The sequence below is a fragment of the Cebidichthys violaceus genome, unplaced genomic scaffold (genome assembly GCF_023349555.1).
Source record: "Cebidichthys violaceus isolate CVI_PGR_0920_01 unplaced genomic scaffold, fCebVio1.0.p SCAF_29, whole genome shotgun sequence".
NCBI lineage: Eukaryota > Metazoa > Chordata > Actinopteri > Perciformes > Stichaeidae > Cebidichthys > Cebidichthys violaceus.
In genome coordinates this window covers 2,088,162-2,108,541 of record NW_027176472.1, presented here as the reverse complement: position 1 = coordinate 2,108,541, position 20,380 = coordinate 2,088,162, and the positions used below count along the sequence as shown (strand labels likewise).

General features: G+C 38.0%; 3 protein-coding genes across 3 annotated transcripts; all 3 read right to left on the bottom strand.

Moving 5' to 3' along the window:
• Nucleotides 1-3,694: 3,694 nt before the first annotated feature.
• LOC137880572 (odorant receptor 131-2-like) lies at nt 3,695-5,106 on the bottom strand. Its single transcript, XM_068721986.1, has 2 exons — nt 4,954-5,106; nt 3,695-4,519 (listed from the first exon to the last, which is right to left on the bottom strand). Exons 1-2 carry the CDS (start codon nt 5,104-5,106, stop codon nt 3,695-3,697), a joined length of 978 nt encoding a protein of 325 aa, XP_068578087.1.
• A 3,731-nt stretch (nt 5,107-8,837) lies between these two features.
• Nucleotides 8,838-10,362, bottom strand: LOC137880726 (odorant receptor 131-2-like). Its single transcript, XM_068722236.1, has 2 exons — nt 10,210-10,362; nt 8,838-9,632 (listed from the first exon to the last, which is right to left on the bottom strand). Exons 1-2 carry the CDS (start codon nt 10,360-10,362, stop codon nt 8,838-8,840), a joined length of 948 nt encoding a protein of 315 aa, XP_068578337.1.
• A 6,462-nt stretch (nt 10,363-16,824) lies between these two features.
• On the bottom strand, nt 16,825-18,344 carry LOC137880723 (odorant receptor 131-2-like). Its single transcript, XM_068722234.1, has 2 exons — nt 18,192-18,344; nt 16,825-17,619 (listed from the first exon to the last, which is right to left on the bottom strand). Exons 1-2 carry the CDS (start codon nt 18,342-18,344, stop codon nt 16,825-16,827), a joined length of 948 nt encoding a protein of 315 aa, XP_068578335.1.
• Nucleotides 18,345-20,380: the final 2,036 nt, after the last annotated feature.

Here is a 20,380-nt window from a genome sequence, read left to right as displayed (position 1 = left end):
GAAAGTGGCTCTTATCAGGTGAAAAAGTCCAGCAGATGGATTCCATCTGTGTCAATTCTTCACACAGGGTTCATGTTTCACAGATGTTGAGGGAGGACAGCAGTAATAGCAGGGAATTCAAGCAGGGCTTATTTGCACATGAGTGAGCATGAATGGTAGATTTCACCTCTGGATTTCCTCAAAACCTCTTCAGGTGTTCACAGGTTTAGGAGATCGCTCATCAGCAGGAGGCATCTATTAGTTTCCAAGCTTCTTTATTTCTTTCTTTTTTTGCATTTTAAAGTTCATCATTTGCTGTTTTGGTTAATTTTCTGACTTTGCGTCTGATGGTGATGTGCTAATAGTTCCTGTATTTAGTCAGAGCTCCGATAACATAGAGATCAGATTTTAATGATGACTGGAAACATGAAACAAAGAAGGCTGAACTGGATTGTTGAGGACAGGATGACTTTAGCTGATGCATATGATAAAAATAAACATATTTACATATCAGACCAACCTGTAACCTCAACAGGAAATGACAAAAGACCTTGCTGTTAAATTAAATTAAGAAAAAAATGAAGGTATAACAGACAAAAAATATTATTTGAAACAGGGCTGGTAGTTACATTATATACGGTTTCACAGATTTATTATTGCCATTTTATAATACAGGGTTACACAATGAACACAGATGTTCAAAACATTTCAAATACAATAGAATGTAAACAATAAATTAGACCAAACTATATAAAGGAATAAATAAATAAAAAACTAAATTGTATTTACGAGGAATATTTATTTAGTTTTTGTTCAATTAAACATTTATTCATCCAGGATCAGATAACAGACTTAAAAGAAAACAGCAAAAAGTTCCCATTCTCAAAATAAACACACATTAAAGAGACGACAATCCAGCAAATCCAGCAAGGAGTTGTCCTTCAGTAACAATGCATTTGGTACTTAACTGATCCTTCATCCAGTTTTTTAAATAATCTAGTTTAAAGTGTTGAAGAAAAACATTATATAACTATGCTGAAAACAGGTTTTATAACAAATATCTCAACACAGTTGAATAACAGATATTTCCTAGAAATATGGGAGCCAGCATTCCTAGAAGGAAGGACGATGGCGTCAGGAAACTTGGCCGAGTACGATAAACACTTCTCGTCTAAAGAGCCGATTGTCCTGCCAAAATGTTCTGTTATTGTGACTCCAATGAAGACAGAAGAAACATATGACCATATTAGATATTATTTGGTGGAAAGGGACATAAGGGGGGTGAATTTATACTATAAGAGTGAGCTGTAAGAATTAATACAATGGACTTGTTGGATGTTGCCTTGTGCTCATTAAAACACTTCCCGCTGGTTGCTACTCCAAGAACTGCGTCTCTTCTCTTCATTTCAGCCTCAACCTAATGGTAGTGTTTCTGCCACAACAAAGGCTCTGTAGCTTACAGCAAGATGAGGGTCCAAAAACGTTTTTAAAGACGGTGCAGGTTCTATGGATGATGTACATTATTTCAATGTACATAAAGACCAGAGAACTGGACTGATGTGGTCTTAATGAGGACTGGAGCAGCAGTGTTCTGAGTCAAAGACTACGCCTAGATATCTGGCTTGGTTTGGGATTTTTAACATTGAAGTTGATCAAAACTCAGCATTGACTTTTAATCGTTCCTCCTTGGCTCCAAAAACAACTTCCTCAGCTTTGTTTACTGAAGAAAATTCTGGCACATCCAGTCGTTGATTAGTTCATTGCATTTGCTCAGTGCTTGTATTGGACCACAGTCTCCTGGTGATATGGTTATGTAAATGTCTGTGTCATCTGCATAATAATGGTAACTTTCTTTCCCCATAATGTGAGCCAGTGGAAGCATGTAGATGTTAAACAGAAGAGGCCCCAGAATGGAGCCTTGGGGAACTCCGCATGTCATATTTGTCAGCTCAGATGGGTGGTGACCTATAGACACAAAGTAGTTCCTGTCCTTTATAGTCCCAGCCAGTTTTCTATTCGGTCTAGTAATATTTTGGGGTCAGCCATGTCGAGGTGTCAGAAAAGAACATAGACAAAGAGCCTCATACAGTAACATGTACAAGTGTTCCATTCAGCTGTATCGAACAATTTCAGAGACGATGAACTTGCTTATCTTCATAATCAATAGCTAGATAAAAATTTTGCTTGAATTTATTTTTTCCTTGTAGCAAAATCAATCCAGCATTTGCTTCGATACTAGAAACCTAAGTTCGTATTAAGTTTTTGTAAGACACTCAATTGTCTTAAGGTATTTATAAGTTGAAAAACATTCAATCACTGTATTATTTAGAGTAACAAACTTCTGACACACATCATCAACTGTCTTCTTTGACCTCAAGAAACAAATCAGTTTGGTTTGATAACATTTAGTAAAAAGTCTAAAACTATCTAAAACTGAAGGTTTAGATCTTGGCTCATAGTTTATTGCCACATATTGAATATCAGGAAACTAGAGATGGAAAAATAAAAACACATCGTTGCTCCACTCTGGAGGAAAAAGTGAACATCTCCTCAGAGCATTATAGACTCTGCATAACTGACTGAAGGGAACAAAGCACAGTGAGACTGGTGTGCAACATCTTCAGTGAAGAGCTTTTTGACTCCCTCAGCAACTTCTGCCAGTTATATGGATAATTTTTCCCCTGAGTTCCTCAAAGTGTTCTTTCCACCGCTCGACAATTTCCCCAGTCTGGGTTTGCAGTTCTCCTCCCTTATTGAAGCCGTATGCCGTTTCCGGAGAGACCTCTGGGCCAGCTAAGCCCGAAAGGCCTCCTTCTTCAGCTTGACGGCCTCCTTCACCAGCGGGTTTTCTGGTTGCCAACCACAGCTCTCAGCAACTGCTTCCGCAATGGAGACTGAACATGGTCCACTTGGATTTCATGTCCCCAGCCTCCCTCGGGATGCACAAGAATTTATTCCTGAAGTGGGAGTTGAAGACCTCGCGCACAGGGGCTTCAGCCAGACGTTCCCAGTTCACCCTCACCACATGCTGGGGTTTACCAGGTCGGTCCAGCAGCCTCCCCCACAATCTGATCCAACTCACCTTCAGGTGGTGATCAATTGAAAGTACTGCTCCTCTCTTCACCCGAATGTCCAAGACATACGGCCGCAGATCTGATGATCAATCCACAAAGTCAATCATAAAACTTTGGCAAAGGGTGTTCTGGTACCAAGTACACTTATGAACCACTCTGTGCTCCAACATGGTGTTTGTATTGACCAATCCATGACAGAACGGCCACCTCCCCGCCCTCGCCTGCCGCCCGGCTCACATTGGACCCGACCCCAATTCCTATCCCTGAAAGTGGTGGGCCCACAGGGCAGCGGCTCCATGACAACTTTTCGGGTTTTGCCCGGTCGAGCACCATGTGTCAAGGCCCAGCCACCAGATGCTTCCCGGTAGCTCACTCCCAGGTTCGGCCCCGATTTCCCTTTCCCTTAAAACTTCACAATTTCATGTAATTGTGGACCTTAAAGACAAAACTTCTGAATAGTTACACATATCACAGCCTTCTTCTGAACATGTTTTCCCTGTAAAATCATATTCTGTAAATCAAGACTATATTCTGAAAACCTTTTAATAAAGTATCATTATTAATATTTATTCACAAATAAAAAGGTTATGGCTGACAGTTAACTAATTATTTAGCAAAAAGGATATATATACATATATGGTCTAGTACAGCAACATGATTTTTGGTGAGGTCCATGGTTTGATGCTTGGTCTCATTGTACACAGCAGATACTTCTTTAGATGCTGTCTGAATGTATTGTCTCGTAGCCCGTACACAATAGGACTGACCAACCTGGGGAGGATCTGGACGATGATATACGAGGCAAAAAATATATTCAAAGTGTGTTCAGGGAAGCTGTACACCAGAGCCTTTCTGATCAGATGGGCTACATAGGTGAGCATACACAGCAGTAGCTGAAAGCCATGCAGCAGGATTGTGTTCCTGGCTTTGTTTGTTTCTCCATCAGCTGATTTAGATGCGTTAGCTGTTTTAGCAGCTAAGATGATCTTGATGTAAGTGTAGAGGAGCGTGAGCCAAACAGCAACCAGGTAAACTGCGTAGGAAACTTCCCTATTTGTTCGGTGGATAGGGTGACGGAACAAAGTATCCTTTTGACAAAAAATAGTAGAATAAAATAACTCCACAGGCTCTGTAGCCAGTAAAATAAAGACATCTGGTAGCGTTGAAATTGCACTCATGGCCCAAATCGAACCAATCAGGATGTATGTTCTTTTGATGGTACAGAGCTCAGTGTGTCGCAGTGGTAGACAGATAGCGATGTAACACTCCACGGCCATGACAGCTAAATTTAATGGAGTGTTGAGGTTGGCGAACATAGACAAGATAAGAATGAGGAAACAAAAGGAAACATTAATTCTGTAGAAGATGTAACTTAAGACAAACAGGCTGATTGATGTCGTCATCTGGATCATGTCGTTCACCACCAGGTGGATAAAGAGGATGTAACGGGGATTCACATAAAATATCTGAAGGAGGAGAGAAAAAAGAAAAGAATCACAGTTTAAACAACTCAATATTTTTCATATATTGGTAACTAAAAAATTCATAATATTGATAATAACATATAAGATAAGCCTTTATTGATCCTCAGAAAAAATATATAAGTACAGAAAATTAATAAGAATAAACAATAAACAATAAGGGGCATATACAAATGAAATATGAATTTGAGTAATCATAAAAATCATTCAGGAGAATAATATTTCAACAAAGAACAACATTGTGTGGTATAATGTTGCATCCATCAGACATAATATATGATATGATAAAGTAATGATATCCGGCATTTGTCCATATAAATATATAGAAAAAATAGAAATATAATATAGTGTATGATATAATAAAACAGTATGAGATATTAACAAAGTGTAACACACAATCAGTGCTAAAGGATTCTGACCTGGTGTTTCCTGAAGGTGTGAATCAAGGAACCGTTGATGTAGTTGATGATGAAGCCAAGAGTCAGAACAATCACATTTTTGGCTACAACTGTGCTGTAGGAGTCTCGATAACTCGGAGTCGACACGTTAAAGCCAGAAGATGATGAATTCATTGAGCTGATCTGAGGATCCTGCAAGCCTCTGATGAACAATTCAAACATATTTCAAATTGAAACTCTTAATGTGTTCATCTTACAAAACATATTTCCAACCATAGCAGGAATACCTTGGTTAACAATTGAAGGGAGAGTAAAATAAATCTACAACCAATTCACTCATCCTCATACTTTTTATAGGAAAACCATTAATCTTTAAATAAAGGTATATATATATATATATATATATATATATATATATATATATATATATATATATATATATATATATATATATATATATATAGTAGATGGCTCATTTCAGAATGAGTCCCTACAAAGAACAGGTTGTTTTTATGTGAAAATGAAAATCTTATTTGCTTCATTAAAAAAATATTTTAACAACTTCAAAACAAGAATGTATAATTCATGAATTAAATGTTATGTTGAATGATCCTTTAAAAAAAAATGCTGCCTGTTTTTGTTGTTTTGATATGAACTGAAACACATTTTACCATCTAGTTGTTGAATTGTATATAGAAATTTAGAAAATGGGCATAATAATTCCATATAGTCAAAATTATTGCAATATTCTAAACAACACCATAATAAAATACTACCCTAACACAGTATGAGAGCATCAAAGACATACCTACCTCAGATAGTATGCTCTAGTTTCCACCTTCACCAGTTGTGAAATGAGTGTGAGTGTTTCATCTCTTTTTATAAAGCAGCATCACGGATGCTGCTGCTGTAACCTGAATGACTTCATCCAGCTAAAGATATGAAGAAAAGCTGTTGTTTCAATGTTGTTTTGAATAACAAGCTCTAATTTCATGCTTTTTTATGCACTTTGGCACCTTATTTATATTCAAAGTCCTCCCATCCATCCATTAACTTCTGCTTTTCCAGGTCGCGGGGCAGCAGGTTTCGGAAGGTGTTCCAGATGTCTTCCTCCTCAGTAATGCTTTCCAGCTCCTCCTGGGGGACAGCGAGGCGTTCCCAGGCTGGACGACATATGTAACCTGTCCAGCGTGTTTTGGGTGTAGCCCGGGGCCAGTTGGACATGCCCAGAAAACCTCTACAAGGAGGCGTCCAAGAGGATCCAGATCAGATCTTGAACCACCTAAGCTGGCCCCTTTTGAAGGAGCAGCGTCTCTACTCCGAGCTCCTTCTGGATGTCTGAGAACATCACACTTTTCTCTAAGGCCGAGCCCAGACTCCTTATGAAGGATGTTAATTTTGGCTTGTCGCTTGCGGTGCTCACATGTGTTAAAAACTAGAAGCTTTTTTATCAGAAAACGAGGATCTTTAGAAGTGCACTTTAAACTGAGGCGACCTCGCCGCCGCCGAGCAGACTCACCCGGTCTACTGCCAGGGGTGATCAGGGATCAACAGGATGCTGCTAGCAGGCCCGTAGCCTTCAGAGAAAAGCGGCTAGATTCTCTGTCTGTTGTCCGGTCGCCCCCCCATGTGTTCCCCTGCACAGTGTTAACCCAGGCTCACGTTATCCCGATCCCTGATTTAAGGAGTCCCGGGAGTTTTGAGGTCCTGAGAAGAACTGTGAGTAGAGGGAGAGGGGCAGAGGACGTGCCCTTTCTATTTAACTCACCCACTTGGCCTGATTGACTTGACAATTGTCAAGTTTTTTGTTGTTTTTGTTGTTTTTTTCTAAATTGACCTTGACTGAGTTCAAGTATCTCTGGGTCTTGTCCACCAGTGAGGGTAAAATGGAGCGGGAGATGGACGGGAGGTTCATTGTGGCATCAGCAGTGCTGACGTTGTACCGGACCGTATACCACTCCATCTATGTTCAGACTGTTGTGGAAAAGAAGTTCAGACCAGACTAGTTAAAGTCTAAACCAGTGATTTTCAACCACTGTTCCATGGCACACTGGGGTGCCTTAAGAGGTCGTCAGGTGTGCCGTGGGAAAATGTCCAATTTCATCTAATCGGTCCAAAAGAATATTATTTAGTTGCTGCAAATAATTTGCCATTGTTGAGCTTCTGAGCCTGCAATATAGTGGATGGCTAATTAATTAAATACTCTTTGAGGAAGAGCTTTGTGCGTACCTTTCTTCAGTTCCAGGATATCAGCTTTGTGTTCATCTAAACAGGCCCAGATTTCACACTGAGTAAGGATCAACAAATTGAGAGACTTGACCTTAAATTGTCAGCATATATGCTGTATTATGCTACAATGTGTCATTTTGTAACTTTTTTGGTTGTTGGCGTGCCGCAGGATCTTTTTAATATAAAAAGTTGAAAAACACTGGTCTAAACTACTGATCCCCAACTCTATTCTTATTCTATTCTTAATACCTGTTGGTGTCCTGATGATCTTTGAAGAACGCACTGGAATCAGACAGAGTTCAATGCAATAGACTTTATTCTTCAAGCAAAGAACACAAACCAAGCCATTCTCCAGAAAATGACTGACTTATTCTGTTCTTACATAGTATTCTATAGTGTGGCTGACGTCAGCTTTACCCTTTTAAGCTCTTCCTCTGTTTTCCTTTGAAATCACAGGTGTGTTTCTTTTCCTGTTATGTGGGTGTGAGTTATGTTCCTATGATTTTGTAATGTGTGTATTGCATGTACCAGTGTGTCATAGTCAACTTTCTAGTGGGAGTTGAAGGCCTTTCTCTGATGCCGGCTAGTAGATCCTGATCCTTTCTAAGGCAAACACACTCTATGTTGACCTATTCAGACGACACTATGTTCACACTAGTTCTCAATATGTGGATGTCATATATGTGAGTTTCAAACATTTAGATATAGTTAAACAAATATATAGCTGATGGTGCTATAATTTCTTAGCAAAAATAAATCAAGAACAAATAATTCACATTTAATAGCCATGAAGGGATCAAGATTTAAACCATGTTGCTGAAAAAAACAAACTTAAATTTTTTTTATTTTCAATATTGTTTAAATTTAGAGTAAAGAACATAAGCTACTGTACAGAATAAGAGACACATAACCTATTGCTGCTTGTAACACAATCTGTAACCTATTGCTGCTTGTAACAAAATAATTTCCCCTCGTGGGATCAATAAAGTTAGTATCTATCTATCTATCTATCTATCTATCTATCTATCTAAAATAATGATAAAATACAAATAAAGATATATTCTCTTAATCCAAAGAGAAGATCACAGATAGAGTATGGAGGTAATCTCATATTTAAATCTGCCTTCACAACACTGCAACCACAATCATTTAAAAAAAAGAACAATGTAAAAACATGTTTTGTCCAGCAAAATGTGTAAAATGACATGCATGCAGTTTTATTACCTTTTATCCTCCCTCAAGAACATGTGAAGGATTTTCACTTAAAACTCTACAATTTCAATTACAATTTTGAATCATTGTTTTCTATAGATCAAACCCCAAAAAGCTTATTATTTACAGATCTAAAAGCCTTCTTTTGAAAATGTAATTCATTTGAAAATGTCATGCATGTAAAATCATATTTTGTAAATCAAAAGAGTACATTCTAAAAATCATTAAATTATTAATAATATTTATTCACAAATAAATAAGTTAAGATGGACGTTCACTAAATATTTTACAAAAAGGAGCTTGCTAATGGTGATAATTACAATAGTCTACAGCTAACCTAGGGTTCCTAGCGCCTGTGTGTGTGTGTGTGTGTGTGTGTGTGTGTGTATGTGTATGTGTATCTACATATGTATATATTTATATATATACATGGTCTAGTACAGCAACATGAGTTTTGGTGAGGTTCATGGTTTGATGCTTGGTCTCATTGTACACAGCAGATACTTCTTTAGATGCTGTCTGAATGTATTGTCTCGTAGCCCGTACACAATAGGACTGACCAACCTGGGGAGGATCTGGACGATGATATACGAGGCAAAGATTGCGTCTAAATAATGTTCAGGGAAGCTGTACACCATAGCCGTTCTGATCAGATGGGCTACATAGGTGAGCATACACAGCAGTAGCTGAAAGCCATGCAGCAGGATTGTGTTCCTGGCTTTGTTTGTTTCTCCAACAGCTGATTTAGATGCTTTAGCTGTTTTTGCAGCTAAGATGATCTTGATGTAAGTGTAGAGAAGCGTGAGCCAAACAACAACCAGGTAAACTGCGTAGGAAACTTCCCTATTTTTTAGGTGGATAGGGTGACGGAACAAAATATCCTTTCGACACAAAATAGTGGAATAAAATAACTCCACAGGCTCTGTAGCCAGTAAAATAAAGACATCTGGTAGCGTTGAAATTGCACTCATGGCCCAAATCGAACCAATCAGGATGTATGTTCTTTTGATGGTACAGAGTTCAGCGTGTCGCAGTGGTAGACAGATAGCGATGTAACACTCCACGGCCATGAAAGCAACATTTAATGGAGTGTTGAGGGTGGTGAAGACAGTAAATGTAATAATGAGGCAACATAAGGAAACATTAATTCTGTATAAGATGGAGCTAAAGACAAACAGGCTGATTGTTGTCGTCAGCTGGATCATGTCATTCACCACCAGGTGGATAAAGAGGATGTAACGGGGATTCACATAAAATATCTGAAGGAGGAGAGAAAAAAGAGAAAAGAATCACAGTTTAAACAACTCTTTTGGTTACTTTAATCCATCTGTTTCTTCTGTTATCAAGATCAATATTTGACATGTATTGGTAACTGATAAATAAGATAAAATAATAATATTGATCTTGATAATAAGATATAAGATAAGCCTTTTTTATCCTCACAGAAAAGAAATAAGTACACAAAAATAATAAGAGTAAATAATTAATAAGAAAAAGAATATGAAACAAAAATACAAACAGAAGTAAAATATAAATCAGGAGAAATACTACAAGCCAGATTGTTACATGATATTATAAAGAAATGATACTCTGCATGTGTCTGTATTTATATATATATAGACATATAAAGAAATAAAGAATATTTCAACAAAGAACAACATTGTGGGGTATAATGTTGCATCCATCAGACTAATATATGATATGATAAAGTAATGATATCGGCATTTTCCGTACAATATATATAAATAATAGAAATGTAATATAGTGTATGATGTAATAAAACAGTATGAGATATTAACAAAGTGTAACACACAATCAGTGCTAAAGGATTCTGACCTGGTGTTTCCTGAAGGTGTGAATCAAGGAACCGTTTATGTAGTTGATGATGAAGCCAAGAGTCAGAACAATCACGTTTTTGGCTACAACTGTGCTGTAGGAGTCTCGATAACTCGGAGTCGACACGTTAAAGCCAGAAGACGATGAATTCATTGAGCTGATCTGAGGATCTTGCAAGCCTCTGATGAACAATTCAAACATATTTCAAATTGAATCTCTTAATGTGTTCATCTTACAAAACATATTTCCAACCATAGCAGGAATACCTTTGTTAACAATTGAAGGGAGAGTAAAATAAATCTACAGCCAATTCACTCATCCTCATAATTTTTATAGGAAATCCATTCATCTTTAAATGTATCCATCCAAAAACCTCACTGTTATACTTGCATGGATCCTAAAGGTTTCCCAACATCTGTAGCATACTTTACTTTAATACCAGGAGTCACATATTAAATAAAGGTATATATACATATACTGTATATATAAAGTAGATGGCTCATTTCAGAATGAGACTGTCACACTTTCCCTACAAAGAACAGGTCGTTTTATGTGAAAATGAACATTTTATTTGTTTCATCAAAATGTATTTTTTTAACAAGAAGAATGTATAAATCATTAATTAAATGTTATGTTGAATGAATGATCCTTTAAAAAAAAATGCTGCCTGTTTTTGTTGTTTTGATATGAACTGAAACACATTTTACCATCTAGTTGTTAAATTGTATATAGAAATTTCAAAAATTTGCATAATAATTCCATATAGTCAAAATTATTGCAATATTCTAAACAACACCATAATAAAATACTACCCTAACACAGTATGAGAGCATCAAAGACATACCTACCTCAGATAGTATGCTCTAGTTTCCACCTTCACCAGTTATGAAATGAGTGTGAGTGTTTCATCTCTTTTTATAAAGCAGCATCAAGGACGCTGCTGCTGTAACCTGAATGATTTCATCCAGCTAAAGTTATGAAGAAAAGCTATTGTTTCATTGTTGTTTTGAATAACAAGCTCTATTTTCATGTTTTTTTATGAACTCTGGCACCTTTTTTACAATCAAACTACACCTTTTAATCATTGAAAATTTATTTTAAATTTGTTCTTGAAATACTACTGTTTACTTTCCTTATTCATTGTGATGCTGCAAATATATGTTGCTGTTAGCTTTCTTAAAACATTGTTATTTTCAATATTGTTTAAATTTAGAGTGAAGAACATTTTTCTAAAAAGCTACTGTACAGAATAAGAGACACATAAAATAATGATAAAATACAAATAAAGATATTGTCTCTTAATCCAAAGAGAAGATCACAGATAGAGTATGGAGGTAATCTCATATTTAAATCTGCCTTCACAACAATACAACCACAATCATTTCAAATAAAGAACAATGTAAAAACATGTTTTGTTCAGCACAATGTGTAAAATGACATGTATGCAGTTTTATTACCTTTTATCCTCCCTCAAGAACATGTGAAGGGTTTTCACTTAAAACTCTACAATTTCAATTACAATTTTGAATCATTGTTTTCTATAGATCAAACCCGAAAAAGCTTATTATTTACAAATCTAAAAGCCTTCTTTTGAAAATGTAATTCATTTGAAAATGTCATCCATGTAAAATCATATTCTGTAAATCAAAAGAGTACATTCTAAAAACCATTAAATTATTAATAATATTTATTCACAAATAAATAAGTTAAGACGGACGTTCACTAAATATTTTACAAAAAGGAGCTTGCTAATGGTGATAATTACAATAGTCTACAGCTAACCTAGGGTTTCTAGCGCCTGTGTGTGTGTGTGTGTATCTACATACGTATATATTTATATATATACATGGTCTAGTACAGCAACATGATTTTTGGTGAGGTCCATGGTTTGATGCTTGGTCTCATTGTACACAGCAGATACTTCTTTAGATGCTGTCTGAATGTATTGTCTCGTAGCCCTTACACTTGTTTTGAATAACAAGCTCTATTTTCATGCTTTTTTATGCACTCTGGCACCGTAATTTATATTCAAAGTCCTCCCATCCATCCATTAACTTCTGCTTTTCCAGGGCCGGGTCGCAGGGCAGCAGGCTTCGGAGGGTGTTCCAGATGTCCTCCTCCTCAGTAACGCTTTCCAGCACCGGCAGAGCACCGGCAGAGATCCATGGCCTCAGACTCAGAGGTACTGACACTCATCCTGACCACTTCACACTCTGCTGCAAATCCCGCTAGTTCTGCTGAAGATTACGTTCTGAAAGAGCTAACAGAACCACATCATCTGCAAAGTGCAATTCTGAGGTCCCCAAACCGGACACTCCTTCCCCGGGCTGCACCTTAAAATCAGATTTGATGACAAAGGACAACACTGGCGAAGGCTAACATGCGCTGGAAACGTGTTATTTGGTCATGCAAAGACCGTTTGGCTCGTAGCAACAACCCAGGTACCCCGAATTCCTGCACTACCCCCCACAGGACTTCCCGAGAGACACGGTCGTAGGTCTTGTCCAAGTCCACAACACACAGACTGGATGGGGAAACTCCTATGACCCTTCCAATAGACCTGCAAGGGTAAAGAGCTGGTCCACAGTTTCACGGCCAGGATGGAACTCACACTGCTCTTGGATCTGGACCTCGTTTCCAGCACCCTGGAATAAACCTTCCCGGGGAAGCTGAGCAGTGTTACAGCCTGAAAATCTGAGCACACTCTCTGTTCCAACTTTTTAAAAATGGGAACCACCACCCAGTCTGCCTCTCCACAGGTACTGACTGTGACCTTGACACAACACTGAAGAGGCGTGTCAGCCAAGACAGCCCAACAATGTCCAGAGCCTTTAGACTCCCTGGGTAAATCTCATCCAACCCTGGCACCTTGCCACTGAGTAGCCTTTTGACCCCCTTAGTGACTTCTGCCAGGAATATGGATGACTCTTCCCCCGGAGTCTTCAAACTCTAACTCCTCCACGGATCACATGTTGGTTGGGTTCAGGAATCCCTCTCAGTGTTCTTTCCACCGCTCAACCATTTCCCAAGTCTGGGTTTGCAGTTCTCCTCCCCTGCTAAACAGAGCCCGAGCTAAGCCCTGCTTTCCATTTCTGAGTCGTCCTATGGTTTGCCAGAACTTCCTTGAGGCCCACTGACTTCTCCATGGGCTCCCCGAACTCCTCCCATTGCCTCGGCAACCACCACAGCTGCAGCATTTCTGGCAAACTGGTACCTGTCTGCCGTTTCCGGAGACACCCCTTGGGCCAGCCAAGCCCAAAAGGCGTCCTTCAGCTTGACGGCCTCTTTCACCACTGGTGCCCACCAGTGGGTACTCTGGTTGCCAACCACAGCTCCGAACAGCCGTTTCCACAATGGAGGCTCAGAACATGGCCTGCTTGGATTTCATGTCCCTAGCCTCCCTCGGGATGCACGAGAAATTACTCCGGAGGTGGGAGTCGAAGACCTCGCGGACAGGGGCCTCAGCCAGACGTTCCCATTTCACCCTCACCACACGCTGGGGTTTACCAGGTCGGTCCGGCAGCCTCCCCCACAATCTGATCCAACTCACCTCCAGGTGGTGATCAGTTGACAGCTCTGCTCCTCTCTTCACCCGACTGTCCAAGAAAATACGGCCGCAGATCTGATGATCATTTCACAAAGACAATCATAAAACTTTGGCAAAATGTGTTCTGGTACCATGTACACTTATGAACTGCTCTGTGCTCAAACATGGTGTTTGTATTGGCCAATCCATGACTAGCACAGAAGTCCAACAACAAAGCACCACTTGGGTTCAGATCAGGCAGACCATTCAATCACACCCCTCCAGGTTTCTCCATCATTACTCACATGAGTGTTGAAGCCCCCCAGCAGAACTATAGAGTCTCCAGTTGGCGCCCTTTCTAGAAGGCAGGGTACTCCGAACTGCTATTCATAGCATAGGCACAAACAACAGTCAGACACTTCCCCTCAGTGACTCGCAGTCGCGAAGTCGTTTCCCGGGCATAACTCAGCAGCGCTCAGCCGGGGGCTCATGAGTATCCCCACCCCCGCCAGGCACCTCTCACCCTGGGCAACTGTGGAACAGGATGGGGTCCAGCCCCTCACCAGAAGTTCCGTTTCAGAACCAGTGCAATGCGTGGAGGTGAGCCCAACTATATCTAGTTGGTACCACTCCATCCCCTGCACCAGCTCCACTGGCAAGCTCCCCTCCCAGGTCTGGTACCAGAAGGGGTCCTGATTTCCCTCTTCCAGGAGCTATTGCCCCCGACAACACAGCTAGCTCTCAGGGTCACTGAGGTACACAAACCCTCCACTAAGTTAATGTGGCTATTCATACATTCAAAGTACACATCTTAATCATTGAAAAATGTAAATGTGTACCTCAATACTGTACTGTATTTTCCAGATTCATTATGAATTATGAGGTTCAAATTGCATATTGTTGTTAGTAATGAGAATTAGTATTAGGTATATTAAATAGGTTGTTAAATGTATTTATGTTAACTATGATGGAATGTAACTAAGTACATTTGAATCTCATACATTTGTAATGTACTTTTTACTCCACATTATTTATTTAACAACTTAAAGTGGGACAGGAGAGTACTTGTGGTTTGTGGACTTGGAGAAGGCTTACGACCGTGTCCCTTGGGGAGTCCTGTGGGGTGTACTGCAGGAATACGAGGTATCTGGGTCGTTCCTACGAACTAAACGGTCCTTGTATGACCAAATTGAGAGCTTTGTCCTGGTATTCAGCACAAAGTCAAGCACGTTTCCAGTGTGTGCTGGCTTCCGCCAGGGTTGTCTCATGTCACCAATCCTCTTAGTTATTTTCAGGATTCAGGATTTCAAGGCATCCTGAAATGCCTTGAAATGCCTGGAGGAGAAGTTTGGGGACCTCAGAATTGCGTTCCTTGCAGATGATGTGGTTCTATTGGTTCCTTCAGAACGTGACCTGCAGCAGCCGAGTGTGAAGCGGGCCATGGTTCTCTGCCGGTTAATGGTGGATTTCACCTTCCGCATTGGGAGTGAGTCCCTGCTCCAAGCAAAGGAGTTCAAGTATCTCTGGGTCTTGTCCACCAGTGAGGGAAAAATGGGTCATAATATGGACAAGAGGATCATTGCGACGTCAGTAGTGCTGCAGGCATTGTACTGGACCGTTGTGGTGAAGAGGGAGCAGAGCTGGAAGGCAAAGCTCTCGATGTATTAGTCCATCTACGTTCAGACACCCTCACCTTTGGTTGTAAGCTTTGGGTAGTGACGGAAAGAATGAGATCGAGGATACAAGCAGTCGAACTGATCCTCCTTTGTAGGGAGTCTGGGCTCAACCTCAGAGAAAGTGTAAGGAGCTAAGACGTCCATTGCTTCAATTGGGGCCAGCTGAGGTAGTTCAAGATCTGATCAGGAGGCCTCCTGGACGTCTCCCTTCAGAGGTAGACCCAAAAAAACCTGGAGAGATTAATATCTTGAACGCCTCGAGGTTCCCCAGGAGAAGCTGGAAAGCGTTGCTGGTGGGGAGGGACATCTGGAATACCCTCCTAAGCCCGCTGCCTCTGTGACACGGCCCCAGATAAGCGGAAGTTAATAGATGGATGGGTGGAGCACCAGGAGAAAAACAGCTGACAGTTTGACTATAATAAAAAAGAATCTCAGAAAAAAAAAATCAAGAACCAAAAACGAATAAGTCACATGTAATAGCCATGAAGGGAGCAAAATTTAAGCCACGTTTCTGAAAAAAACAAACAAAAAAACATTATTATTTTCAATATTGTTTAATTTTTGAATAAAGAACATCTTTCTAAAAAGCTACTGTACAGCGTGAGAAACACATAGAATAATGATAAAATAAAAATAAAGATATTGTCTTTTAATACAAAGAAAAGATCACAGTATGGAATGAATCTCATATTTATATCTGCCTTTGCAACAAAACAACTACAATCATTTCAATGTGTCAACACAAACACACAAATAAAGAACAATATAAAACCATGTTTTTGTGCAGCACAATGTGTAAAATGACATGCATGCAGTTGTATTATCTTTTATCCTCCCTCAAGAAAATGTGAAGGTTTTTGAATCATTGTCTTCTATAGATCACACCCAAAAAAAGCTTATTATTTAAAGATCTAACAGCCTTCTTCTGAAAATGGAATTAATCTGGAATTGTCATCAAAACCATATTCTGTGAATCAAGAGTACATTTTAAAAACCTTTTAATAATGTGTAATTAATAATATTTGCTCACAAATAAAAAAGTTATGACAGTCAGTTCACGAATTATCTTACAAAAAGGAGCTTGCTAATGGTAATAATTACAATAGCCTATCCTTGACCTAGACTTCCAAGCTCCAGTATATATGTATATGTATATACAGTCTATGTGTATATACTGTTTATGTGTGTATATATATATATATATATATATATATATATATATATATATATATATGTGTATATGTATATATATATATATATGTGTAAATATATATATGTGTGTAAATATATATGTGTAAATATATATATATAAATACATATATATATATTTATGTGTATATGTATATATGTATATATATATATAATTATATAGACATATATGGTCTAGTACAGCAACATTATTTTTGGTGAGGTTCATGGTTTGATGCTTGGTCTCATTGTACACAGCAGATACTTCTTTAGATGCTGTCTGAATGTATTGTCTCGTAGCCCGTACACAATAGGACTGACCAACCTGGGGAGGATCTGGACGATGATATATGAGACAAAGATGATATTTTTAGAATATTCAGGAAAGCTGTACACCAGAGCCTTTCTGATCAGATGGGCTACATAGGTGAGCATACACAGCAGTAGCTGAAAGCCATGCAGCAGGATTGTGTTCCTGGCTTTGTTTGTTTCTCCTTTAGTTGATTTAGATGCTTTAGCTGTTTTAGCAGCTAAGATGATCTTGATGTAAGTGTAGAGGAGCGTGAGCCAAACAACAACCAGATAAACTGCATTGGAAACTTCCCTATTTTTTAGGTGGATAGGGTGACTGAACAAAATATCCTTTCGACAAAAAATAGTGGAATAAAATAACTCCACAGGCTCTGTAGCCAGTAAAATAAAGACATCTGGTAGTGTTGAAACTGCACTCATGGCCCAAATCGAACCAATCAGGATGTATGTTCTTTTGATGGTACAGAGCTCAGCGTGTCGCAGTGGTAGACAGATAGCGATGTAACACTCCACGGCCATGAAAGCAACATTTAACGGAGTGTTGAGGGTGGTGAAGACAGAAAATGTAATAATGAGGCAACATAAGGAAACATTAATTTTGTAGAAGATGTAGCTTAAGACAAACAGGCTGATTGTTGTCGTCAGCTCGATCATGTCATTCACCACCAGGTGGATAAAGAGGATGTAACGGGGATTCACATAAAATATCTGAAGGAGGAGAGAAAAAAGAGAAAAGAATCACAGTTTAAACAACTCTTTTGGTTACTTTAATCCATCTGTTTCTTCTGTTATCAAGATCAATATTTGACATGTATTGGTAACTGATAAATAAGATAAAATAATAATATTGATCTTGATAATAAGATATAAGATAAGCCTTTTTTATCCTCACCGAAAAGAAATAAGTACACAAAAATAATAAGAGTAAATAATTAATAAGAAAAAGAATATGAAACAAAAATACAAACAGAAGTAAAATATAAATCAGGAGAAATACTACAAGCCAGATTGTTACATGATATTATAAAGAAATGATACTCTGCATGTGTCTGTATTTATATATATAGACATATAAAGAAATAAAGAATATTTCAACAAAGAACAACATTGTGTGGTATAATGTTGCATCCATCAGACTAATATATGATATGATAAAGTAATATCGGCATTTTCCGTACAATATATATAAATAATAGAAATATAATATAGTGTATGATGTAATAAAAGAGTATGAGATATTAAAAAAGTGTAACACACAATCAGTGCTAAAGGATTCTGACCTGGTGTTTCCTGAAGGTGTGAATCAAGGAACCGTTGATGTAGTTGATGATGAAGCCAAGAGTCAGAACAATCACATTTTTAGCTACAACTGTGCTGTAGGAGTCTCGATAACTCGGAGTCGACACGTTAAAGCCAGAAGACGATGAATTCATTGAGCTGATCTGAAGATCTTGCAAGCCTCTGATGAACAATTCAAACATATTTCAAATTGAATCTCTTAATGTGTTCATCTTACAAAACATATTTCCAACCATAGCAGGAATACCTTGGTTAACAATTGAAGGGAGAGTAAAATAAATCTACAGCCAATTCACTCATCCTCATAATTTGTATAGGAAATCCATTCATCTTTAAATGTATCCATCCAAAAACCTCACTGTTATACTTGCATGGATCTTAAAGGTTTCCCAACATCTGTAGCATACTTTACTTTAATACCAGGAGTCACATATTAAATAAAGGTATATATACATATACTGTATATATAAAGTAGATGGCTCATTTCAATGAGACTGTCACACTTTCCCTACAAAGAACAGGTCGTTTTATGTGAAAATTAAAATTTTATTTGTTTCATCAAAATGCATTTTTTTAACAAGAAGAATGTATAAATCATTAATTAAATGTTATGTTGAATGAATGATCCTTTAAAAAAAAATGCTGCCTGTTTTTGTTGTTTTGATATTAACTGAAACACATTTTACCATCTAGTTGTTAAATTGTATATAGAAATTTCAAAAATTTACATAATAATTCCATATAGTCAAAATTATTGCAATATTCCAAACAACACCATAATAAAATACTACCCTAACACAGTATGAGAGCATCAAAGACATACCTACCTCAGATAGTATGCTCTAGTTTCCACCTTCACCAGTTATGAAATGAGTGTGAGTGTTTCATCTCTTTTTATAAAGCAGCATCAGGGACACTGCTGCTGTAACCTGAATGATTTCATCCAGCTAAAGTTATGAAGAAAAGCTATTGTTTCATTGTTGTTTTGAATAACAAGGTCTATTTTCATGTTTTTTTATGAACTCTGGCACCTTTTTTACAATCAAACTACACCTTTTAATCATTGAAAATTTATTTTAAATTTGTTCTTGAAATACTACTGTTTACTTTCCTTATTCATTGTGATGCTGCAAATATATGTTGCTGTTAGCTTTCTTAAAACATTGTTATTTTCAATATTGTTTAAATTTAGAGTGAAGAACATCTTTCTAAAAAGCTACTGTACAGAATAAGAGACACATAAAATAATGATAAAATACAAATAAAGATATTGTCTCTTAATCCAAAGAGAAGATCACAGATAGAGTATGGAGGTAATCTCATATTTAAATCTGCCTTCACAACACTGCAACCACAATCATTTCAAATAAAGAACAATGTAAAAACATGTTTTGTGCAGCACAATGTGTAAAATGACATGTATGCAGTTTTATTACCTTTTATCCTCCCTCAAGAACATGTGAAGGATTTTCACTTAAAACTCTACAATTTCAATTACAATTTTGAATCATTGTTTTCTATAGATCAAACCCCACAAAGCTTATTATTTACAAATCTAAAAGCCTTCTTTTGAAAATGTAATTAATTTGAAAATGTCATCCATGTAAAATCATATTCTGTAAATCAAAAGAGTACATTCTAAAAACCAATAAATTATTAATAATATTTATTCACAAATAAATAAGTTAAGACGGACGTTCACTAAATATTTTACAAAAAGGAGCTTGCTAATGGTGATAATTACAATAGTCTACAGCTAACCTAGGGTTTCTAGCGCCTGTGTGTGTGTGTGTGTATCTACATACGTATATATTTATATATATACATGGTCTAGTACAGCAACATGATTTTTGGTGAGGTCCATGGTTTGATGCTTGGTCTCATTGTACACAGCAGATACTTCTTTAGATGCTGTCTGAATGTATTGTCTCGTAGCCCGTACACTTGTTTTGAATAACAAGCTCTATTTTCATGCTTTTTTATGCACTCTGGCACCTTATTTATATTCAAAGTCCTCCCATCCATCCATTAACTTCTGCTTTTCCAGGGCCGGGTCGCAGGGCAGCAGGCTTCGGAGGGTGTTCCAGATGTCCTCCTCCTCAGTAATGCTTTCCTGGAAGCTGGAAAGCGTTGCTGGTGGGGAGGGACATCTGGAATACCCTCCTAAGCC